The sequence below is a fragment of the Myotis lucifugus genome, unplaced genomic scaffold (assembly GCF_000147115.1).
Source record: "Myotis lucifugus unplaced genomic scaffold, Myoluc2.0 scaffold_66, whole genome shotgun sequence".
Taxonomy (NCBI): Eukaryota; Metazoa; Chordata; class Mammalia; order Chiroptera; family Vespertilionidae; genus Myotis; species Myotis lucifugus.
Window position 1 is genome coordinate 2479531 of NW_005871114.1, and position 24198 is coordinate 2503728.

At 44.0% G+C, this 24198-nt stretch overlaps 1 protein-coding gene across 1 annotated transcript in view; it reads left to right on the forward strand.

Moving 5' to 3' along the window:
* The window catches only part of TLL2 (tolloid like 2), a 94717-nt gene that overhangs the window by 29458 nt on the left and 41061 nt on the right, over positions 1–24198 (forward strand). Inside the window, exons 3-5 of the mRNA XM_006089989.3 lie at positions 10265–10342; positions 19048–19203; positions 21822–21939. Of these exons, the coding sequence (XP_006090051.1) occupies positions 10265–10342; positions 19048–19203; positions 21822–21939 (352 nt within the window). The remainder of the gene's footprint in view (positions 1–10264; positions 10343–19047; positions 19204–21821; positions 21940–24198) is intronic.

Genomic DNA, 24198 nt, shown 5'->3' on the forward strand with positions numbered 1-24198 from the left:
ATAACAATAATAATACCCTACCCCACACATGCGCAGTGAGAATTAGCTGAAATAATATATGTAAGCATTAGCCAATTCAATTCAGTCCAATTAAAATGGATGTATTTGTTAGCATCTGCTGTGAATGCCACACGGTAGAGATAGAGAGGTGTTTTCTCAGTCCTTAAGGACTGAGTTGTTGGGACAACAGATTGGTTTACAAATAATTGTACTGTGGGCATGGTATGACCAGGGCTAGGAGCTCCTTGAGAGTGGGAACTGTGTCTGATCTGTTTTTCTGTCCCTGGCACCTGGTACAGTGCCTGGTACAGAGAGATGCCCCATAGAAGCTTGTTGAATGAAGGACAGAGTGAACTAATGGCCATGAGGGAGATGAAAATGAAGCAGAGAGGAGGGGAATGGCTTCATGCAAAAGGCTGAGTTTAGAATCTGAGTCACGATTGCATTAAATCCATAACTTCATTTGGGGAAGCTGACCTGAAGAATAATCATTAGTAAGATTATGGCTACAATGTGCCAGGCACTGTTTTAGGTATGCTCACAAACTGAAGAGTTAGAGTCCTAGTATGTCGATTTTTATGGATGAGGAAACTAAAGCTCAAAGAAATTAAATATCCTGACAAAGACCACTTAGATAGAAAAAGCTGTGCAAAAGCTGGGCAAATTGGTTGGTTCCCTTCTGTGTTCTGTTCCTGCCTGACACCTTCCCACCCCCAGTTCCAGGAAGCCCTCCTGGACTTCCAGGTTGGGAGTGGGATTTCCTTCATCTGATTGCTCTCACTGTTCTTTGTGCCTCATGGCTCCTGTGGGTGGGTTAGTGTCTGGGTCACAGCTGTGTCTCCCACAAAGTCTATTGTGGAATTAACATGATTCAAGGCAGGTGGTGAGAGCTATCCAGAAGTGGGATCCTTAGGTCAGTGGTTCTCAACCTTGGCTGCACATTAGAATCACCTGGGGATCTTCTTAAAATCCTGGTTTCTGGGCCTCATCCTCCGGAAATTCTGTTTCTTTGTTATGGGGTGGGGCCACAACATTAGTAACAAAGAAACAGAATTTCCAGAGGATGAGGCCCAGAAATCAGGATTTTAAAAAGATTCCCAGGTGATTCTAATGTGCAGCCAAGGTTGAGAACCACTGCCTTAGGTGGTTCTGAGGAAATCCAATGGTTCTGAGCTCAGCTGGAAGTGAAGGGGCCAATCAGCTCCACTTTCCCAGGGATAACAGGATGACTACACATAATCTAGTCACTCGAGTCTTGAAGTATATCTTTAGTTAACTTTTAATAGTTATTTGATATCTCAAATTGTTATGGGTGAGCACTATTTGGAACCAGGTTTAAGGAAATCCATGCCTGGGTATAGTGGATGCTTTTCTCCCACTGACTGCCATTGACTTTCAATGGATTCTCAGCCTAAACTTGGTTTTGTTAAGTCTATTTTAAGGATAACTTGAACTTTTTACTTGAATTGGGATGCTTCAGGTATAAAATGTCTTGTCTCTGTGGCTTATTGTTTCACCCTAATCTGCTCCTTCAGACTTCAGAGCAGTTTTAGAGTCAATAGTGATAAAATAATACTAATAGCTAACTCAATGAGTGCTGATTATGGGCCATTGTTCTATATCTTGAATGTATTATATCTCTTAATTGGCATAAGAACTCTAAGAGGTGAATGCTCTTAACCCCATTTTATGGATGAAAAAACCAAAACACAGAGAGGGTAAGTGCCAAGGTGTGGACTCCTTATTTTTCTCTTTCCATGGCCAGAGCAGAAAAAAAGGTTGGGCCACAACATTCCATCTGTGTAAACACAACTATGTTTCTTTCCCATCGGCTAACGGTTTCCCCAGCAACCGTGTGTGTGTGTGTGTGTGTGTGTGTACGCTCGCTTGCGTGCACATACACTACAAACTGCAGAGCACATGTTTTTAGACAAAGTGTATGCTGTAATCTAGTTCTTCTTTTTGAAAATCTTTTTACTTCCCGATTTTAAAAAGTAATATATTGAATAAAATTTGGAAATTTTGGTAAGTATATGAGAAAATAAAGTTAATGCAAAAATCACCCACCGGAGATAATCACAATGGACATTGTGGGTATTTCCATCCAATGTTTTTTCTTTTTCCTTTGTTTTTGTAGATTTTTTTTAAAAAGATGGATTCAGACTCTAGTCTATTGGAATCAAACTGGGTACTACTTCTTAACCTGTTTTTTTTTAATTTATTTATACTATGAACATGTTTCCCATTTAGGAAACTCTTTTCTAAAACAGTTTAAAAGGTTACACAGTGTTCCATTATATCATAATTCATGTTACCACTCCCCCCTTGGGTGTGGTTGTCAGTCTTTGTTATAAAAAATGTGGAGATGAACATCCGTTGTCTTCATTGCCAATCAATTCCTTAGTACAGAAACGTAGAAGTCATGTTCTTGGGTGAAAATCATATTGCCTCTTTTAAAAGACTTTGGTACATCTTGCGAAATACCTCATAACATGTTATCAATTGATATTGCTCCTCCACCAGCAGTGTACAAGGATTCCTATTTTGTTACACAATCGCCAATATTAAATCACTTCATTAACAGAAACTGGCAAAAATCATTTAACTCTTTTCCCCTTCCCTTCTGTAGCATTTGAAATTTGGCATAGATATAACAATTACTTGGCACCGAATTACTTAGGATTACACATTGATTACTATCGTGGTTGCCTGGTTCGTTCCTGAATCATGAAGAGTCATGTCATTTTTTTTCCCTAATGGATGACTGAAACCTCGGCTGCTGAGCCTGTATGTCTTGAAGGTAGTTTTCTGACCGAGGTGTACAGATATTTCATTCATTGACCTTGCCTGGAATGCTCGCTCGGACCATACCTGCAGGTATAGGGTTGAGGGGCAGGGGTTATGAGCATGGATTCTGGAGTCAGAAGGGCCCACCCTAGAATGCAAGTTTAGTCTTTTACCAGCTGGATGACCTCGGACAACTTATTCACGAGCCTCAGTTTTACCTTCTGTAAAAGAGGGACGATGCTTACTCATGGGGTTGCTGTGCATTTACATCTGACCAAAGGGCATGGCAAGTTGAGACTGCTGAAGCCATGGTTGTGAGGATGAGGCTGCAGGAGCTGGTGCGGCTCAGTCAGCCCTAGCTCCAGCCATATCAGACTGTTTTTCTTCTTGAGGACTTTTTATTTGCCTCCCCCTCCCTAGAATACTCTTCCCAAATGAATGTCCCCCTTTCATCATGCAGGTCTCCGTTGTGAGCTCGCACCCGCCGTTGCTCTTTCAAAAGCTCTGTTTTAATTTCTCCAAAGTGCTTAATCCCTCCGTGAAATGATCTGTTTATTGTTGATTCTCATTCCCTCCATGGAACCGTAAAGGCACCATGAAGGTAAGCCCTGCCTGTTCTGCCTTCAGGAACCCAACACAGTGCTGCCCCAAGCAGGCCCTCAGCCAAGATGTATTGAATGAATGGACTGGTAATAAAGCCATTTTTAGGATCTTTACTGGAGATTCCTTTACTTTTTCATAGAGTAAAGCATAGCAGTTTCATGCTAGATTTACCTCTGATGGGCCAGGGCTGTATGTATTAAAAAGTCAGTGTTAACCTAAAAATAAAAAGTCTGAATGAGAAGCAACAAATGTTTATTTGAGATCAAAGAATTGTAATTTGGGAAGAACAGATTCAGGCAAAAACCCAAATAGTGTTCCCCCAATACAGGAGAGGAGCTCAGGGTTCCGAGGGAAGGAAGGAAGATGGGGTACGTTATTTCATTGGTGCTGGATGAGGTGAGGTTAGATTTGTACCTCACGGACTGGCTTAAGATTTGGTCATCTGGAAAAAGCTAGATTTGTACTTCACTGACTGGTTAGAGATTTGATTATCGGTGAAGTCCACTTCCATCAGTCCTTACAAACAAGATATTCTCATTCCAGCTGACTTCTTGGACTGTTGGCAGTTTTGTCCAGTTTGGAAGATAAGGAAGAGGAAGATGTGCAGGGTAGTGTTGTAATGTACCCCGAGAATCACAGAAGGACGCCTCAAGAAGTCGAATTAAAGAGTCACATTTATTGCAATCCGGGACAATGAGGGGACATTCCCAAATCTCATAGCAATAAGTTGGTGGCAAAACCAGACTTATATAGGCAAAAATCACAAAGGTATTGATTACATCCCAGGGTTTGGAATGAGGCACCTGGCTCGAAAAAAAGCAGATTACAGAAGCAGAATTAAGCATGTTAATTACAGTTTCAGGTCCCGGGGTCACTGAATTGACAGAAATACATTATCTAGAGCCTTTGGGTAACCTGGGTTAAACTTAGGCATGTTATCTAAATTATAGTTCTGGGTCTCCGGATCACTGAGTTGATAGAAACACATTATCTAGAGCCATCGAAGCAATTTAGAGTAATTGCACTGTCCTGGTCTTAGGACCACTGAGTCAACTGGAACGCACCACCTGTGGCCACTAAAACAATATAGGGTAATTGTGCTGTCCTGTTTCCCAGGTACAGAAGAATGTGCTTCGATAACCAGTAAGATCACAATCAATGGGATAGTCATTCAATCAATAAGTCATTCAATCAAATGGGATGATTTATACAATTCAGAAAATCAAAATAACCTGTCCATTGTTAAACAAAGCAAATAGGTACCATACTTCAGTAGCTCCTCTGAAATGGCTACTCCTGCCCTGTTTTAACATGTCATCGTTCACATCAGGAAACAGGAGCGCGAAGGTTGCCCAGGCAGGGTTACTTTAGCATGCAATGTATACGACAGGCTTTGACACCAGACTGATCTGGGAAGAATCTCAACCTCCCCACCCAATGGCTATGTGTCCCCAGTGATATTGGTACTGCTGAGAGCCTCAGTTACCCTGCATGTAAAATGGGGATATATCCACCTGAGAGGGGGGGCTAGAGGCTTAAATAGATAACATATGTGTTGTACCTGCAAATAATCAGCACTTAAAATGGTAGTTATCCTTGTGTTTAAGAAAGCCCAAGCAGTGTTTGGCTCTAAGAGTGAGGGGTGGAGGGAATAACGAATATAACGTTTTGTTTAGTAATTACCAAATTAAGAATATGAACTCATAGCCACTATTGTTCAAATGAACAAGACTGAGGTGTGGAACCAGGCTCTGCCCTAGATGGCTCTGGATACACATAGCTAACATTTCATTAATTATGGCGGAGGGGCGTTGTGTGTACATCAATGGCTCTTATGATGCATCTAATTAAGCCGCTTTTTTGTTCGAAGCAGAAGAAAATTGGGCTTTCCCAAAGAAAAGCAGCTTGCTCACAAAGTTGCTAACAGATTGCTTCTTAATTGAACTTGGGAGGTGAATTATATGGTGAATTAGAAAAAAGAACAACTCTGAATTTAGTGAATTGTTCCATAAAGGAAACTGTGGGATTGAATTGCAAATGCTGGATAGAAACATTTCAGCCTGGCCCCCAGGCATCACGGGCCGCTGACCTCCGCTGTGTTCCAGCGAGAGCCTGAACAGGCCCCGGGCTCTCTTTCAAGGCCTGGAGGGCATTCTTTCCCAGAGACCAGCTGTAAGCCTGGGTTTCTTATGCAAAGGAGATGTTTGAATAAACCCCTGTGACTAATGAAATCTACAAGATCTTTGCATATCCTCTGACTGAAGAGGTAATTAACCAAAGATCAAATATAAGGATATATATGTTTTATTTTTCCAAATATTTTTGTCTTGAAATCCCACCCGAGGAAAAACATATCCCCACACTCTGAGTCCCTCCCCCATGGCCCCCGAATCTTTGTCTGCGTCAGGCTGTATTTCTCTGTTCCTTGTTCCGTGTGCCTAGTACTGCAGTTTTAGCCACAGCCACACCTGTTTTCAGTGAAACAGAGCAACACTTTCCACGAGCGTAGATGTGAGAAATGACTTTTCTTAGCATTTGGTGTCTGTCTCCAGCCCCACATCTTCCATTCCTGGTGAGCTTGGAAGGAGAGAGGTTGGTTGTAAGAAAATATTCCTGAGACGGTGCTTCCTCTGACAGGATTTTAGAATCACTTGGGAGCTTTAAAAAATCCCAAGGCCCAGGCCATGCCCCAGAGCAGTTAAACAAGAACCTCTGGAGGACCCAGGCATCAGTATTTTTCTAAAAAGCTTCCCAGGTGATCCCAAAGTGCAGCCAAGGCTGAGAACCATTGCTACAAGAATATCTGCTTCCTCCCTCCAAAACTGATAAAGACAAATTTTTCCATCAGTTTCTCTGAGCTAAAAATTATTGAATTCTCTTTTCAAGTAACTGTCTGTCCATCCATTTATGCATCACATATTTCATTGAGTGCCTGCTCTGTGCCAGGCACAGTGTTGGCTGTTTGTTTTAGGACAAAACAAAGTCAATTTCTTCAAAATGCTAAAAATTAGAAATCAGACTCAGGGGTGGGGGGCAGCTGAGTAAATAGGAAGTCACAATACCTTGTGATGAGGGATGTAAATCCAGGGGGTCATAGGGCACAGAGGTCCCCCTCTAACCTGCGAGGATCAACAGGGCAGCTTCCCAGAGGAAGTGGTATCCAGGCTGACACTTGAAGGACCTGTAAATGCTGGCCAGGTGAAGAGGTGGGTATGGCCAAAGGCAGGTGCATCACTAAGAGAGAAGTGGAAATCCACGTGCTGTGAGTAGCTTAGGGTGGCTAGGCAGAGAATGGGAGTGGGAAAGTAGCAGGAAGCCCCGAAGCACAGGTGGAGGAGGCCAGTGGGCCCAGATCATAGGGCCCCATTGGCTATGTTAGGAGTTGGAACTCATCCCAAGAGCAGTAGGGAGCCTTGCAAGGGTTTTCATCAGGGCAGTGACCAAACCACATTAACTCCAAGTAGATTCCAGGCTCAGCTGTGCTAGAACGTGAGATCCGAGCTTCTGAGAAAGCCCTTCTAAGAAAAGACAGGGCCATCCGTCTCTTGCAGGTAAGGATGGCAGATGAGGGATCTGTGCCCATGGCCTCAACCTCATCACTGACTTTGGATGTTCCCCCCACAGACCTGGAAAATGCCGTGGGTCCCTGGGGAGTAACCAGCCTCTCCCAGGCACCCCTTGTTCTCCTTGTTCTTTCTGGGGGTGAGGCTGAGGGGAAGGAGTACAGGTTTGGGGATCAGACAGGACCTACCTCCAGTGTCACCACCACTACTAATCTCTGTTCTCTCGACAGGCAAATCACTTTGCCTTGTTTCTTTATCTGTAAAATGGGAATATTTATGGCCCTTTTGTCGTTGGTTTTTATGAGGCTAGAATTATACAATTCAAGGCCAGGAAAGCATTTGGCATTGTTCTCAGTGCATGGTCAGCACCATAATTGACACTTAGTGAACACCGATTCTTTCCCGCACCAGGTCTTCCCCCAACTCCAGAGCTTTATAACCCTAAGCACCAGGAGGTGAAGGGAATCAGAAGTTATCAACCCATCCCCACCCCCACCCCTACTCCCCTTAGCTCTCAACCACAGCCTCCAGCTAACCTGAACCAGTCTTTGCCCAGGTATCCTTACAGGTCTGTTTCTTATGTTTCCCACCCCTTGTGCAGGAGCCAAGCAGGTCTAACTTACCAACCCTCCAGGCCGAGTGCTATATGGAATCTTCTTTCAAATCCAAGCTCCTATGTCTCCCTCCTATCCACTACTGATAACCTGGCTCATATTCAGAGCTGCAGTTACAAAACTCGTTCATGTCCTCTGGGTCCTATCTAGGTCTCTCAGCATCAATGCCCCAATGCTGAAAATGGCCTGCAAGGGCTCACATGAGCTGACTCTCCAGACCCTCCCCTGCCTGCTGACATTGCCTACCACTCTCTCCCTCGCTCATTCCAGTCCAGTCATATCCGCTTCCCTCTTGCCAAGTACACTCCCACCCCAGGGCCTTTGCACCTGCTATTCCCTCCCTTTGGAATGCTTTCATTTAGCTGCAGACTCTTGCCCTCACTTTCTTTGGGCTTTTGCTTTTTCTACCTCAACTGAAATCACACACCCTCATGCCTCGCATTCACTACTTCTCTCACCTTCATTTATTTTCTTCATAGTGCTTGTTAACAACTGACTTAGATACTTAGTTGTCTATTTGTTTATTGTTTTCTCTCCTGCCCTCCATCAGAATATAATTTCCATGAGGTCAGGGTAGACTTTGTTCAGTGTCATATCCTGCACAGCAGAAACAGCATCTGGCATGTTGCAGGTGCTGGATAAATATTTGTTGAATGAGTGAGTTCCTGAACAAACTCATTACCTCATTTGGTCCTCACAACAGCCCATTTGACAGATGGAAAATACTAATACCCAGGGTCCTATCCACAGTTACACGGCGGAGGAAAGACTAAGCTAGTCCCGGAGCCTCGGCCTCGGGCTCTCCTCCACTCCACACATGGCACATTCCGCTGCTGGCCAGTGATTTTCATACCATCAGGATTTCCCCCAACCTTTAGCCCGAGAGGAAATGATATCGCAACTGGAAGAATACCCAGAGGGCTGGGAGCTGGCAGCGAAGGCCCCGGCAGCTGCAGGGAGTGTGTGAGTGGATTCTGAGTTGGCCAGAAAGGCATCGGAACGAGCAGGATGAAGGCATACAAGAATGTCAGCATGCAGCCTGGTCCCCCGCCAATGTCAGTCACAAGAGAGGAAGAAGTCGTCTGCACATCGAGAGTTGGGATGTGGGACCGCAGGGCTGTCTCCAGGGGTTGTCTGGGGCCAGACCATGGGCTTCCGTGTTTGGGACCCTTTCTAGCTGTGGGACATGGGACAGATCATCAGGCTGTGACCAGGGGGCTGTCCTGAGCCCTCAGCTTCCCTGATGGGATCGACAGCCCTGGGATAATTATTTTGTATCCCAGTTTCCTCCTCTATAAAATGGGATGCCACTCTGTCTGCCACTGAGTCTTGTACTCAAGAGTCAAAGGGGCTGTGGGGAAACTGCTTTGGAAGTTGCAAATTTCTAAACGAAGGTAAGAAATAATTTTGAATTAGTAAATACTATTGTCCTATAATGGGTTTGGTGTGGATTCATGTGTATGATCGTCTCTCATGGACCCAGGTTTTGTCCTCAAATCTGCTTTCTGGTGTCACTACCCATTCAGTTTTTCCAGCCTCAACTATAGGAGTCCTGGGTGGCCCCCCTCAGTCCCATCGGCCTTTCTCGTTGCTCTGCCTCCAACTCCACCTGTAATATGACAGGTCCCAACATCTCCACTTCACTGTCCAGCCCATCCACTGCTGTCTCGCCTCTGGACCTTCACAAGGCTCCTTACTGATCGCCCGGCTTTCTCTTTTGCCTGACAGAGAGACCTTGGTAAAGCAGATAATAGCACTCCGCTCTGTCCCTCTCCTGCTTTCAACCCTGCCCCTTCGGCCACCATGTTGGCGCCTCCATAGGCCAAGTCTATTCCTGATCCGGGTTCTTTCGCCACCCTGCCTTCTGGGTCTCCGAGTGTCACCTCCCTGGAAGGGCCTTTTCCGACCACCTTCTAAGCAGCTGCTCCAATCATGCTTCACCACATACTGAATTGGATCTCCAGAGCATTTTCTGAACCTGCAAGGATCTTATTTATTTTCTTACTGTTTATTGCCCACCCATTTAGAATGTACACACCTGCCTGTCTTGTTCATTGCTGGATCCCCAGTGACTTGCAGTGGGTCTAATAAGAATGGGTGATTGACCGTGTTCCTGGTGGGGAGGGATGAGAGCCGGCTTATGGATCATGGCTACTGGCAAGCATCGCTATCCTGGCCTGAGGCGCTGTCCGCAGAGTCTGATTTACAAAGTAAACAGAGCAGTTTCTGAAAGGAGACTGACCCCGAAGAAGAACCAGAATGCCTGTTTCAGCCAAGGCAGCACAGATGACGTCCTGTGGGTTCCACAGCAGCGGGGCTCCTGGAGCCTGTCCTGTTTGTGTTCGGGCTTTCTCATGGAGGTGGGGGTGAGGGAGCTGCCTTTGGGATTTGCCTATTTGTATATTTGACTTCAAGTACCCTTGAGCTGATCAAGGAGAGTTTATAATTTGTGAATTATGTGTGTGGTTATTAAAAATAAGCAGGGTTGGTTTTGGTTTTTGCCTTAGTGTCTAGAACAGGTCCTGGCGCACAGTAGGTGCTCAGTAGACCCTTGTGGAACAAATCTTTACCATTCTGCTGCTGATTCTGATCATCTCCCCCCTCCCCCCCCCCCCCGCCGGTGACCTTCCTCCTCTCTTGGTGCTGGTGCAAAGAAGGCTGATGTGTCCTCACGGATTTTCTTCTTCTTTCCTTCAGGTGGACTTGAAGACCAGTCATTCGAGAGCTGGCCGAATGCTACAGCCGCGAATGCGAGCAGCGAGGACGCTAGAAAGGGTAATGCAAGGCCCAACAGGCCTTTGGGTCCTTAAAAAAAACTGTGGTAAATTTCACATAAAATTTACCATCTTAACATGTACGATTGAGTAGCATTACGTGCATTCACAATGCTGTGCAGCCATCACCATTGTCTAGATCCATGTTGTTTTCAACACCTGAAAAGCCAACTCCATACCCACTAAGCAGTTGCTCCCCATGTTCCCTCTCCACAACCCTGGCTTTGGGAACCTCTTACGTACCTTTTATCTTAGTGGACTAAGAAGTCCTGAAGTCTGTGGGCATGAGGGAGCGTGTCCTTTTGTTGAGTGGGGTGGGCTGGCTGCCAGAGAAAGGGATAGAGTGTGGCATTTGGTTGCTCAGAGACGGTATGGTCTTTAGTTAAACTCCGCAATCTGTACTTGACCTTTCTCTCTAGAACTCGGCTTGTGAATTGAAGCCCCTGGGGGCTGAGAGGAGGGATGATGAAGTTTGGGGTCTGACAGAACAAGTGGGCATGAGAGGCAAGGAAGGAAAATAAAGCTGGGTTAGGGGCTGGGGAGGGGAGGGTGTTGACTAGAGAAGCCTGGGCTGTTAGGGGAGGCAGCAGGTGAGGTTGTGGCTGTCTGTGGGCAAGGCCACCTATCAGCAGGTACCAGCCTAGAAGTACCACCACTTCCTGTCTGCATTATGCTCAGGCCTACGAGTGCTCTCCAAGTTGTGAGAGTCTAGCCTGGAGGTTATGGGAAGGTGTCCTGCTTTTGGAGAACTTTTCCTGCTTAGCGGCCTGCTTTCTATGGGAATCGGGGCTCACTGCCAGCGATGGCATTTCTTCTACATAAAATTAACACAGAGCAAAGGGAATAATTTTAAAGTGCCAGAATCCTAAGTTTGGGGGATGACTATGTAGGGATGAAGTACAAATTATTGTTTGCTTTATTTTATGTTTTTGCTTTAATGTTATTTTATATTTCACAGATACACATGCATATACATAATTTTACACAAATGCATATATATAATTCACACAAATGTGTAAATGTGATGATGTCATTACATACTTTTTTAGTGTTTTCTCCTTTTTTTCTTTTCCCTTTAATTTGGCTACCTCCTTCTCTTCTTTTTTTCTACCCTTTTCTAGGTAATGCATGCAAATGACTTTGTATGCACTCTTCCATATTTTTTCTCCATGCATATATATGCACATCTATTTATGTACAGATTTATACATATACACATACAGACATATATATAGCTATAAGCTTTGTCATTTTTTAAAAAATGGGATCATATTTGATACATGTTTTTTATGTATCGTGCTTTTCTCATTCATCAATACCTTATGGGAACCCCCTCTAAGACACTTGTTACAACTTCAATTTATTCTTCTGAATAGTTGTAAAATATTACTGGTATGAGTAGACCATCATTTATTCAATCCTTTCTTTATCAATTAATATTCACTTCAGGTTTTTGCCATCATGAACAGTGTTGCTAGAATGCGTTTCAAAAGGGGTAACCATTCACATTTCCATAGCAACTTAAAGCTGGGTCCCTTTACCCATATCCTTCCTAACTCTAGGTATTATCGTTATTTTCAGTAATGCAAATGGAAGCTTATTATTACTTATTTGTATTCCTCTGACTGCCCGTGACTTTGAGCGTCTTTTTCTACCTTGGCCAGTGATTTGGGTGTGCACTTCTGTGACTCACCTTTTCCTGTCCTTTGCCCATTTTTTCACTCGGTTTCTGATGCCTGTCTTGTCAATGTGACCTCTTTCAGAGGCAGGCAGATGCTTTAGCTCCCACTCCCCGCCACCACCATTTGACATTGTGCACTTGTTTCTCAGTCACACAGTTTGTTTCTGGAACCATGCGCAAGGCCCCCTTTAACATCTGTATTTAACTGCGTTGCTTACTCAAAGGTATTTTGACTTATGCATGTTCAGGCTCCAAGACATCTGACAAACTCAGTGGCACTTCATTTTGGCCATGGATGACCGGCACTTAGTGGTGACAGTGGGGCATAGGGTGTGGGACTGAAAACAGAGGGGTTTGCCATCACATGCAGCGATACAGATGCCAAACCTAATGTTTCCTTCCTGATTTAAGTGATTTACTGTCGCATAAAAACTACCCTCAAACTTAGTGACTTCCGACAGTGATTTAGTTATCTTCCATGGTTCTGTGTGTTGACTGGGCTCAGTGGTGTGGTTCTTCGGCTGGCGTTGGCTGAGGTCACTCACCTGACTACATTCGGCTAGAAGCCGGGCTGGGCTGGGAGGCCAAAGGAAGCTTTAGTCACAGCCTTGGTGCGTCAGTGTACCTCCCCACATGACTCCTCTCTCCACGTGGACATTACCACTTAGTTGTCTAGCCGGAGACATAGCATGGCAGCTGGCTTCCTAGAGGGAGGAAGCAGAAGCCATTAGTTGACTTAAAACTCCCTGGATGCTACTTCAGTCACATTCTATTGGTCACAACAAGCTAAAGTCCAGCCCAGGTTCAAGGAGAAGAAAATAGATTCCATCCCTAATGTGATAAGTGGCAGGAGCTCACAGGGATGAGAGAACTTGCTGGTGGCTGTATTTGGAGACCATCTGCCACCTTTCCTCATTGCTTCTCACCTGCTCACCAGCAATAGACATTGTCAGGGTTTTTAATATTTACTAGTTTACTGGGTGTAAAATGACCCAACCAAATAAACTGGGATAGTCAGACACACTTGGGTTTGCATCCCAGCTCAGCCTCTTAGTAGCTATGACCTTGGATAAGTTATCTAACTCCTCATAAGAGATTTAGAGAGAATTAGAAATAATGTTTATCCAAAGTGCAGAGCCAGGTGTCTGTTGTGTAAATGGTACTCCATGAATGTACCTCCTCCACTTCTTCTTCTCTACCTCCACCTCCAAGAATTATATTATCCAGCATTGAAAGTGCATTGTCCACCTCTGGACTGGAATCCCACAGCTGTTCAACAGCTGCAGAGAAACACAATTAAGAGGGACAGGAAGGAATAAGGCTGCTGCAGCCCATTAAAATTCTGTCTCCGGAGGGGTTGTGCACAATACCACACCGCAACAAGAGACCTTCTTGGATTTTTTAAGGAGGATGATGACAGCATTCCCTCATCTACCAGGCCCCGAACTCCTAAAGCTGGCTAAATCCATAGTCTGCAGCTCCTCAGATGACCCTGGTTTGTTTGAAGAGGATAATGTCAAGGCCAGGCCGATCCTCCACTCTGTATGACAGCCTCGGAGGAGCAGGTCTTTCAGCATCCAGGGCAATCCTGAGGGGAAAGCAGACCCCAAAGGGGAGGTGAGGGCAGGCTGTGCTAGCCTGTTCTTTCAGCCTTCTCATCCAATCGTCCCCCCTGGACACTGTCAGGCTCTGGCTTGGATGCTTCCTCTTTTGTTGGAATTAAAGATAAGGCGAGTTGTGTCAATCTCAGATTCTCCTTTAATCACAACCTCCCCCTCCCTCCCCCCCTACTCCCAGAAAAAGAGACCGCCCAGGCAGGAGAAAGGATCTGAGGGAAGCCCTGGGCCTGCTGGCTTCGGTGGCCGGGTTATTTCCTGGCTTTATGTGTCTCCCCTCAGCCCTGACGGTGGGATTTGTGCTCCCAGCTCTGGGGAGGGCTAGGGGCTGGGAGAACTGCTCACTGAGCATTCGGGCAGATGGTCTGGTCTCAGGAGCCTCCCTCCCTGGAATTGGGAGTTCAGCCTGCATTTCGGGGCTGATAATGGGATTAATGAAATGGGGTGGGCATGTAACTGCTCCATGAACGAAGCTATGATTGTGCTGGAGCCTGATTTCCAGAACCATATTCGTAATAGAGAACGGACCTGTCACTTCCAGGAACAGTCCCTATGGGCTTTGTGCCCAAGCAAATAATGGAACCTGGTTGCACCAGAAAATAGGGACTCCCACCAACTTGGGTGCAAAGCACCACTCAGTGCTAAACCCCTGAAAGTCACTTACATCAGCGTGTCTGGCTGTAGCCGCTGAGCCCCACCTTAGGCATTTTTTCTAGCTTCTCCGCAAATGCAGACCTTGATAGTCATCACTACAGCTCGCCTTGAGTCCCCACCACGGCGGGCATTTGACATTTATTACCTGGTTCAGTGCCCACACCGCCACCATGCAGCAGGAAGGAAGGCTCAGGGGAGGGCGGCTTATCCAAGGCCACACAGGGAGCAAATGGCAGTGTCTACCCTGCACCTAAGTCCTCTGACCCCACACTCCTTGCTCTTAACCTTTGGGCTATATCGGTGGTTCTCAAACTAACCTGCACCTGGGAATCCCCTGGAGAGCTTCAAAAACTACAGATGCCTTGACACCACTGTAGGCCCATTGAGTCACCGCCTCAGGGCAGGGGGCAGACACCAGAATTTATTTTTTATTTATTTTTTATTTTTATTGATTTCAGAGAGGAAAAGAGAGGGAGAGAGAGATAGAAACATAAATGATGAGAGAGAATTATCATTCAGCTGCCTCCTGCATGCCCCCTACTAGGGATCAAGCCCGAAACCTGGGCATGTGCCCTGACCAGGAATCAAAGCCTGACCTCCTGGTTCATAGGTCAGCACTCAACCACTGAGCCACACAAGCTGGGCCAGAATTTTTTTAAAGTTCCCCAGTTGATTCAAATGGGCATCTAGGTTTGAGAACCACTTATGCAGTGAGGAGCTGCTCTTTAGTCGCTCGGGATTGCCACAGCTCTGGCCAGGTGCACATTTGCCCATCATCTGTGGGCTGAGGGTTATGCAGATGGCTAGACCGTCTGGGTGTTTACTTCTAGTGTGGGAGTCATCAGTTGACTAATTGAAAATTCACAGTTCCTCGCTTGAGAAGGCCGGGTCAGGCCTGGTTCTGTTTATGACACGGCTGTGCCTTCTGCTGAAGATGGAACATTGAATAGTTACGGCCGCTCTGCTTCTTCAGCGAGGACAGGGTCCACTCCCAGGGCCAGAGGATCTAAATGGACTTTATCCCCCAGCCCACCCCGCCCCCAGCGTGTTAAATCCTTTCAGACCCCCTGAGCTCCTTTTTAAATGCAGGACTCTTGGCCATAATACATAATTACATCCTTCTATTTGCACTCCGGTTCCAGATAGTAGTAATCCAAGAAAATCCAATAATGACAGTTGCATTAAGATCCTTCTTCCAGGCTAAGCGGAACATCTGTTTAGACATATTTTTAATCGGCAAATGCTTCCTGTGTTGAGTCCTTGGCAAATTAAATTTCTCACCGGACCGAGGGGGAAGCTGTCATTCAATAACCCATCTCTGGAAATTACAGCCTGGTTTCTTTCCAGGTGCACTTAAGACTTTCCCATGCTGACTCGGCTGCATACCGGCCCTGACAGGACTGGGTCACATGCACGTATAACACAGTTGTCTGAGAAACATGCTCTTAGTGTTAGTGCCTCCGAGAGAGAAGTATTCTTGTCCATTCTCCAAAGGACAGTTGGAGGCAGAGGAAAATTAAGAGACTTGTTGAAAACCATATGGGAAATGAATAACAAACTTCCACTTGCTACATCGCTGCCTGTGATTACTTAAGACGTGATGATTCTCAGTATTTGAACATTAAGGGTTTGGGGGCTGCCAATATTTTGAAGAGGTTACCACCACAGAATTGTTTGGACTGTGGGGCTGTTTATTTTTAGCATAACTCATCCATTCTTTAATTAATTCATTCAAAATATGAAAACCCTGCATGCTTACCACCAACCAGGCAACACACTGGGTGTGAACAGAGTGTGAACAAGCCAGTGTCAGGTCCTGAAACCCCGGGGAACTTTCCAGTCTCCTGGGGCAACTCATATTTGAAATCTGGGCGCAATTTGTAGTCTAGGACTGAGATAGCGCGTTAGAATGTATGTAGAGGCCAAGCAGGTAATGTCAGTGGGTGACGCTGGCTGGCTGGGACAGGGGGAAGTGGGAGAGGAATGCCGGAAACTGACTATGGGGAGGAGGTGCTACTTAACTCCGGTGGGTTGTAAATGACAGAAGATTAGCTCACTGTTGCCAGGTCTTACCGTTTTTTTAAAGAAAAACTAGAAAATCTGCATTTTTATGTGAAATCTTTTGATTTTTAAAAATTGGCTACTAAAGTAAGATTAAAAAAAAATACACAGTGTGGGCCAAAAGTGTTTAGGCCAAACAAAACACATCTGTGGGTTGGGTTTATCCCAAGAGCTGCAAGTGCACGACTTCTGATCTAGAAATTCTAGCGGTGAAACAATTATTTTCAGGTTAAAAAATGTATGACGTGCCAACTTTTTGGTTCTGGTGATATGACCCGTTGAACAAGTAGGGACCTCTTATACAAACAGAGAACTGCTGAAAAAACATGTAACCTCTTCTCCACCCCAAATTAAAAATACAGAGTTAAGCTCAAAGGAAGGAACGGGAAATTGCCCTGATCAGAAGAGAAGGGGAAACATAAACACATGGAACTAACCTTCAGATGGAGGCAAGACTGCAGAGGACATTGAAACTGACAGGAATGGCAAGAAATCTTGCTATCTTTCCTAGGCTCCAAGTGGGGAAAAAATATCTCCTATGAGAAACTGAATCCCAAAGCCTGTTCCTCCTATAGGTATAAGTTCTCAAATTATATTTCCTATATACTAGTATGGAAACCCTAAACTTAGACATTAACATAATAATGGATCGAGAATCCACAGCATTCCAAGAACCCTGAAAAAATGAAAAACAGGGTCACACTCATGATGAGGCCATAGGGGACTCCTGTGGAAAGGAATCATCTCACCTAAAAAAAACTTTAAATAAAAACATGAGAAACATAAAAAAATGTATTAATCTGTGGAGAAGAATCAGCAGAGACAATAACTCGGAGAATTAATACCCTAAGTATAGAAATAATAGAACAATCTGTATGACATTAAATAAATATACATAAACTAATTGAAGAGCCAGTGGAAGAATCTGAACCCTAGTGGGGAAAAACAAAACAAAAGAACAGGCAAATTTAGAAGCCCCTAAATAGGGCTTTAGAAATGACAACTACTGTATGTTTATTGAAACTGGAATGGGATAAATGTTATATTGAACACAATTGAAGAGAGAATTAGTGAAGTAGAAAGTAGATCTAAGGTGAACATGGAAATTTTACCATGGAGATAAGGAGACAGAAAATGTGAAAAAAGGCATAGCAACATAGAGGATAAAATGGGACCGTTTAATGTGTAAAGATGCCAATTCTCTCCAAGTTGATCTATAGGTTTAATGTAATTCCTATCAAAACCCCAGCATGGTTTTATTGTTGGTATAGAGAAGTTTATTCTAAAATTTACAGGGAAAGATACATAAAAATTTATATGAAAACATAGCTAAAACAATCATGGAAAAGAAGTCTAAAGTAGGAGTACTCACTCTATCTGATATTAAATACCTCACTATATAACTGCAGTAATCAAGACAGTGTCATGTTAGCAGAGGGATAAACACATAGATCAATGGCACAGAATAGAGGACCCAGAAATAAACCCAATTGCTACTAGTATATGACTCAGCAATTCCATTCTTGGGTATTTATCTCAGAGAAATAAAAACTATCTTCACACAAAGAGTTGTGCTTGAATGTTCATAACAGCTTTATTTGTAATAGCAGGAAACAGCCCAGAAGTCCTTCAAGAGGTGAACAGTTACATAAACTGTAGTACATACATATCAGGGAATACTCATTAGCATCCAAAAGAAACTATTGACACATGCAACAACTTGGATGAATCTCCGGGTATTGCATTGAGTAAAGAAAGCCAATTCCCAAAGGTCATATACTGCAAGATTTCATTTTTATAGTAGTGTTCAGATGACAAACATTTTCGAAATGGAGACCAGATTAGTGGTTGGGAGTTTAGGGATGGGTTGGGGGGGAGAGGAGTGAAGAGGTGGATGTGATTATGGCAACATGAAGGATCCTGGATCCTTATGATGGAGCTGTTCAGTATCTAGAATGTGGTGGTGGATACAAAACTTATACATGTGATAAAACTGCATCAAACCTTACCCCCCCCCACTCCCTCCACTCCAACCCCCCTACACACACACACACACACACACACACACACACACACACACACGAGTATACATAGTGCTGGGGAAACCTGAGTGAGACCAGTTGATTGTGTTAATGCCCATAATCCAGTTGTCATTGTACTATAGTTTTGTAAAATGTTTCTATTGGGGAACACAGTAAAGTGTACACAAAATGTCTCTCTATAATAATTTCTTGCAACTGCATGTGAACCTACAATTATCTCAATAAGAATTTCAATTTATAAAAACCATGTCATATACAGTGAAAAAACTGAACTCCAGCATTATGACTCAGTTTGTTCCCTCAAATATGGGTGGCTTTGAGAAGGGAGCATGGCCCCAACTTGGCTCCAACCCAAAGGGTTGTGAGATGTCTGTTCCCACATAATTCTGTGGTCCATAGGCTGCCCTCAAGCCTCATATGGTCTCATTCAAGGCCTCCAGCAAGCCAGACCCACTCTTGTCATAGGTCTGGTACACTTACCACACTCATTGTTGCCCTGTCTGGAAAATTACCGTCCACGGGTTCAAAACCCAGACCAGATCAAATGATCCCTTTAGTACACACATTTGGTGGATTCACGGATAATATATCTTAACCATAATGCACAGGACGAATTAAAAGCAAAGTAAATGGCAGTGTGACTCTCTTGCAGATGGCGAGGAGTATGCCATGTTTCCGCAGAGCCCTGGGACCTCGAGTGCCAGAGCTGAGACCTTCTCTTCCCGGGTCCGAAGAGCCACAACCTCAAGGGCGGAGAGAATATGGCCCGGAGGGGTCATCCCCTACGTCATTGGAGGAAACTTCACAGGTCAGTAGCCCAGATGAGGCCTCCTTTGGGGCTTGGTGTTCGGTCTCCCTGGGTTGACATAGTCCTCCCAGGAAGGACTCGGTGGGACTGAGCAGCTGTGGGGTCACAGCAGTCCTACCTGCTAACTCTCCCTCATGCAAACAGGGTTTTGTGCACTAGGCACAGGGGAACTGCAGTCTCTATTGGGGTGACATCCTCAAAGATGGTCCCCTGGTCCCCGAGGCTTCATGTAGGGGTGACATATGATCCTGGTCTTGAAGGCTAGACAGGGTTTGCAGGCAGAAGGAAGAGTGTGAGCAGCTACACATGATGGCTCCCCTGTCCTCTGCCTGAGCACCCTGGACCGCCCCCCCCCCCCCCCGAAATATTCCAGACGGTAACTAGAGGGACCAGTAGACATGGTTAGTCCACCTGGGTCCAATCCTGGCTGCAGCACTTACCAGCCGATGCCTTGGGGCCCGTTACTTAGTTAACCTCTCCTGCCTCAGTTCCCTCTTCTGTCAATGGGATGATATTCTCCACTCTATAGGGTTGTTTTGAGAATTAAATGAGTTCATTGAGATAAAGCACTTAGAATAGTGCCGAACCCGTAGTAACTAGTAATTATTTGTTATTGGTATGATTATCTTAAAATGTGTAAGTCATTCAGTGGCTTCCCATCACCACTGATGCAACAGAAAGTCCTGACCATGACCTCCTGGCAGCCCTTGCCCCTCTCCCAGCTAGTGTTTTACCTTCTCTCCTCCTCTTTCCTTAGTTGCTGTGCACTAGCCTCACCGGTTGTCTTTCTTTTCCAGAACATGCCCACCGCATTGCCAACTTAGCACACTTGCACTTGTCCCTCTGTCTGCCTGGCGTGCTGTTTCCCCCATCTTCTCCTGGCGGGCTTCTTCTGATCATTGGAGTCTCTGATCAATGACATGTCCACAAAGGCCTCCTTTGACTCCCCAACCAGATACTCTCTCTCAGCACCCGCTTTATATAGTCTTTCTAATATTTGGTATCTTAACTGTGTTCTTTCAGACCTGGTGTGCTTTTCTGATCAAGGATTTATATAACCTTCATCAAAATAAACTAATTTTATATAGAGAACTTCCTTTACACAGAGATTTTTGTTATCCTGTAATTAGTGGGATCACTATTTCCATGAGTAATTGAGCTATGAACAATTTGAACCCAAAGTATAAAGATGTCAAAAAAAAAAAAGGACAGCTAAGCAACTCTTTGTTCTATATGCATGTTTCTAGGGACAACAATAAGACACCACACTCATGTCTTTTAGACTGGGGGCCTGCTGTTGGTTGACTGGCTGTTTTTTTTGCAACAAGGTCACCCTAGAATTCAGATCCACCAACCTCTGTACTTACCAAACTATTAGCCCCTCATTGCTTCTAGCAAAATAAAAATAGTCTTCTTCATCTCTGATGGATAGATTTTGAAAACAATAATTATTCCCTATTTCTAACTAGCAGCCTGGAGTTAACAACTACTTTATTCTTACTCCCGACTTACTTAACTGTTTTATTTTTCAATACATTTCTTTTTTTTTAAAATATATTTTATTGATTTTTTACAGAGAGGAAGGGAGAGAGATAGAGAGTTAGAAACATCGATGAGAGAGACATCGACCAGCTGCCTCCTGCACATCTCCTACTGGGGATGTGCCCGCAACCCAGGTACATGCCCTTGACCGGAATCGAACCTGGGACCTTTCAGTCCGCAGGCCGACGCTCTATCCACTGAGCCAAACCGGTTTCGGCTCAATACATTTCTAATCAAGGAAATATGAACACAGGTTCATGAAATTCACCTGTTTTTAAAGGCTTTTTAGAAAAGTAGTTTCAGGTTGCTCCAAAAAACACTGAACCCCATGCAAAGGTAGCAAGGATGCCCATGCAAATAGAATTTTTAGAGCACAGGGGAATGCCCTCCTATGGTTATAAAATAAAATGAGGGTGTGGAATGTTGTGCTGGTGAGCTACTTCAGAAGCCTAAAGTTTCCAATTTGGGTAACCTGTGTAAGAAAATATTTTGTAAGTTTAGAAAAGTACTTTCAACACAAAGGAAAAGCTGGGAAGCCTAGATAGTTTGAAAATCCATTTTTCCCCTCGTCCATTTCACAAACTCCTACTCTCTATGCTTCGGTAATTCAGGGAAATTGTATTTATTCTTAGCAAGGTAAACACTGATTCCTAGTACATTTCTACTCTGAGTCACCCGAACAAGCTTTTTTTTAAATCATTGGCACAAGCTGTGTTGTAAGCCAGCATGCATTAACCCCTAGAGTGCCGGGGAGCGCGATCTCACTCCTGTCTTTCGCCAAAAGTTCTGGGAGCGCTATCAAAGCTTCAAAACGGCGTCCAGTTCTAAGTCTGCTTTTATTAGTGGTGATGATATTGCTAAATATGTCAATGTAGTAAAGGTTTCCTTAAGTTTTTGAATATGTAACTTCATTTACTTGCGATTCGTAATTTTTTTCCCTAAACTGCTGTAAAATCAGCAAAAATGCCTTGGCAATTTTAGCATAGTTCCTAGGATATGGGTTGGCACTCAAAGGGTTAAAGCATCTGAGGAAAGAGCCATGAGTGAAGTGATGGGCACTTGCCTTGTCGTTTCAGGAAGCCAGAGGGCCATTTTTAAGCAGGCTATGAGGCACTGGGAGAAGCACACCTGTGTGACCTTCGTAGAGAGGACGGACGAAGAAAGCTTTATTGTGTTCAGTTACAGAACCTGTGGGTGAGTAAACGAAAGCTTGGCCACCTTGGTGGAATCAGGGGCAGACGAAGCTGATGGCTCACGAGTCTTGAATTTTCTCTATAAAACCAAGTATTTCCAAGGAGCTATACTATATAGGAGCCCAGGGTTTGTCTGAAACTCCCCTTGCCCTGAATGATCTCACAGTCCAACGAGAAAGCAGGTGGGTCCAGAGGGAGACTCCAGAAAGACAAGGGGTCTGGATGCCCTGCCACTGGAGCAATGGAAGGAACTGGGGGTGTTTCATATGGGGAAGTGATTCTGAACCAATTTGGCATCTGTGACCCCACTGAGAACCTGATGGATGTAAATACGTGTAAAATTGTGCATGTAATTTCATGAGCTTATGGATTTCCTCAGGAAAACACAACAAATAACGAGATAACTGGATTACGCCTACATTTATCCGTTATGCCAATAAATGTCAGTGTGATATATTCAGTTACTGACAGAAAAAGGTTCTCCTATTGGCTTCAAAAACTTAAACCTAACTACATGCTGTATATATGAGATAACTACTGAAGGAAATGACCCAGGAAGATTTAAAAATAAAAAGAAAGAAGGCATACAGGCAAATGCTAAGAAAAAGAAAGCTGGGATCACAAGTTTTGTTATAGACAAAGCATTTTTTGTTTTGTTTTTAAAGTGTTAAAAAGAAAGGTGAGACTTTATAATGAGAAAGGGTACAAGCTCCTGTGAGAATATAACTGTCATAAATCTTTATGTACCAAGTAGCATAGAATTAAGAGTCATAAAATAAGCCCCAGGGAACTCAAGGGGAGATTGACAGAAACACGACCAACAGGGGACTTTATTTCATTTCTGTCAATGCACATAGATCACTGTCAAGTTGACCAAAAAATCAAGTAGATATTTGTAGAGAACTAGAAAAATGTAATTAATAGAGTTATTTCTATGGGTATACTAGATTCTATAACCTGATAACACATCTTTTTTAAAGTGGCTATTGAGCTTTTGTTGACATTGTCCATCTATTAAGCATTAAGAATAGCTCAATGAATTCTAAAAGGAAGAAATCCCATTCTCCAATTGCAAAGCAATGGTACTGGAAATAGTAACATAATAACAAAAAATAAAATAAACTCCCCTGCATTACCTGGTAAATTAAAGATCACCCTCCCCCCCAACTCTTAAATCATAAAGAAATCAGGATTAAAATTACAAGATGTCTAGATAATGAGTGGTCGGCAAACTGCAGCTCGAGAGCCACACGCAGCTCTTTGGCCCCTTGAGTGTGGCTCTTCCTAAGCCTTAGGGGTACCCTAATTAAGTTAATAACAATGTACCTACCTATATAGTTTAAGTTTTAAAAATTTGGCTCTCAAAAGAAATTTCAATCGTTGTACTGTTGATATTTGGTTCTGTTGACCAACGAGTTTGCCGACCACTGGCCCTAGTTCAACATTAAAGAGATATGGCTAATTCTGGTTGAGTAATTCAGTTGGTTAGAGCATCATCCCCATATGCCACGGTTGCAGGTTCAATCCTCAGTCAGGGCACATACAGGAATCAACCATGAGTGTGTAAATAATTAGAACAACAAATCTCTCTCTCTCTCTCTCTCTCTCTCTCTCTCTCTCTCCCCCACCCCCCTCTCTCCCTCTCTATCTCTCTCTTAAAGAGTAAGTTAGAAATTGAAAAATTGAGGGAAAACACTCCCTCAAAGCACCAAATGTAGAATTTTACAGATGAATTCTTTGAAACCTTCAAGAAACAGATTATTCTGGTACTATGTAAGCTTTTTGGAGCATAGAAAAAGAAGAACAGTTCTTTCCAAATTACTTTTAAGGAACTATCAAAGCATTGCTACCCAAAAGTGACAAAGATAGTACCCAAAAAGAGAAAATTATAGACTCATCTGACCAAAATGGACATGCCAAATCCTAACTAAAATGTGAGCACGAAGTGTATAGCAGTATGACAATAGGAGAGTGGGCTGCCAAGAAGGTGTATCTAAGGAATGCAAGGCTAGTTCAACATTAGGAAACCTGTTTTCATGATTCACCATATTGATAGGGCAAAAGAAAGAAACCATATTCATATCTCAGTAGACGCTAAAGAAGCATCATCTGCACAATTCAACATGCATTTTTTGTTGTTCTTGTTTTTTTAAAATATTTGTTAATGATTTCAGAGAGGAAGGGAGAGGGAAAGAGAGAGAAACATCAATGATGAGAGAGAATCACTGATCGGCTGCTTCCTGCACACCCCCCACTGGGG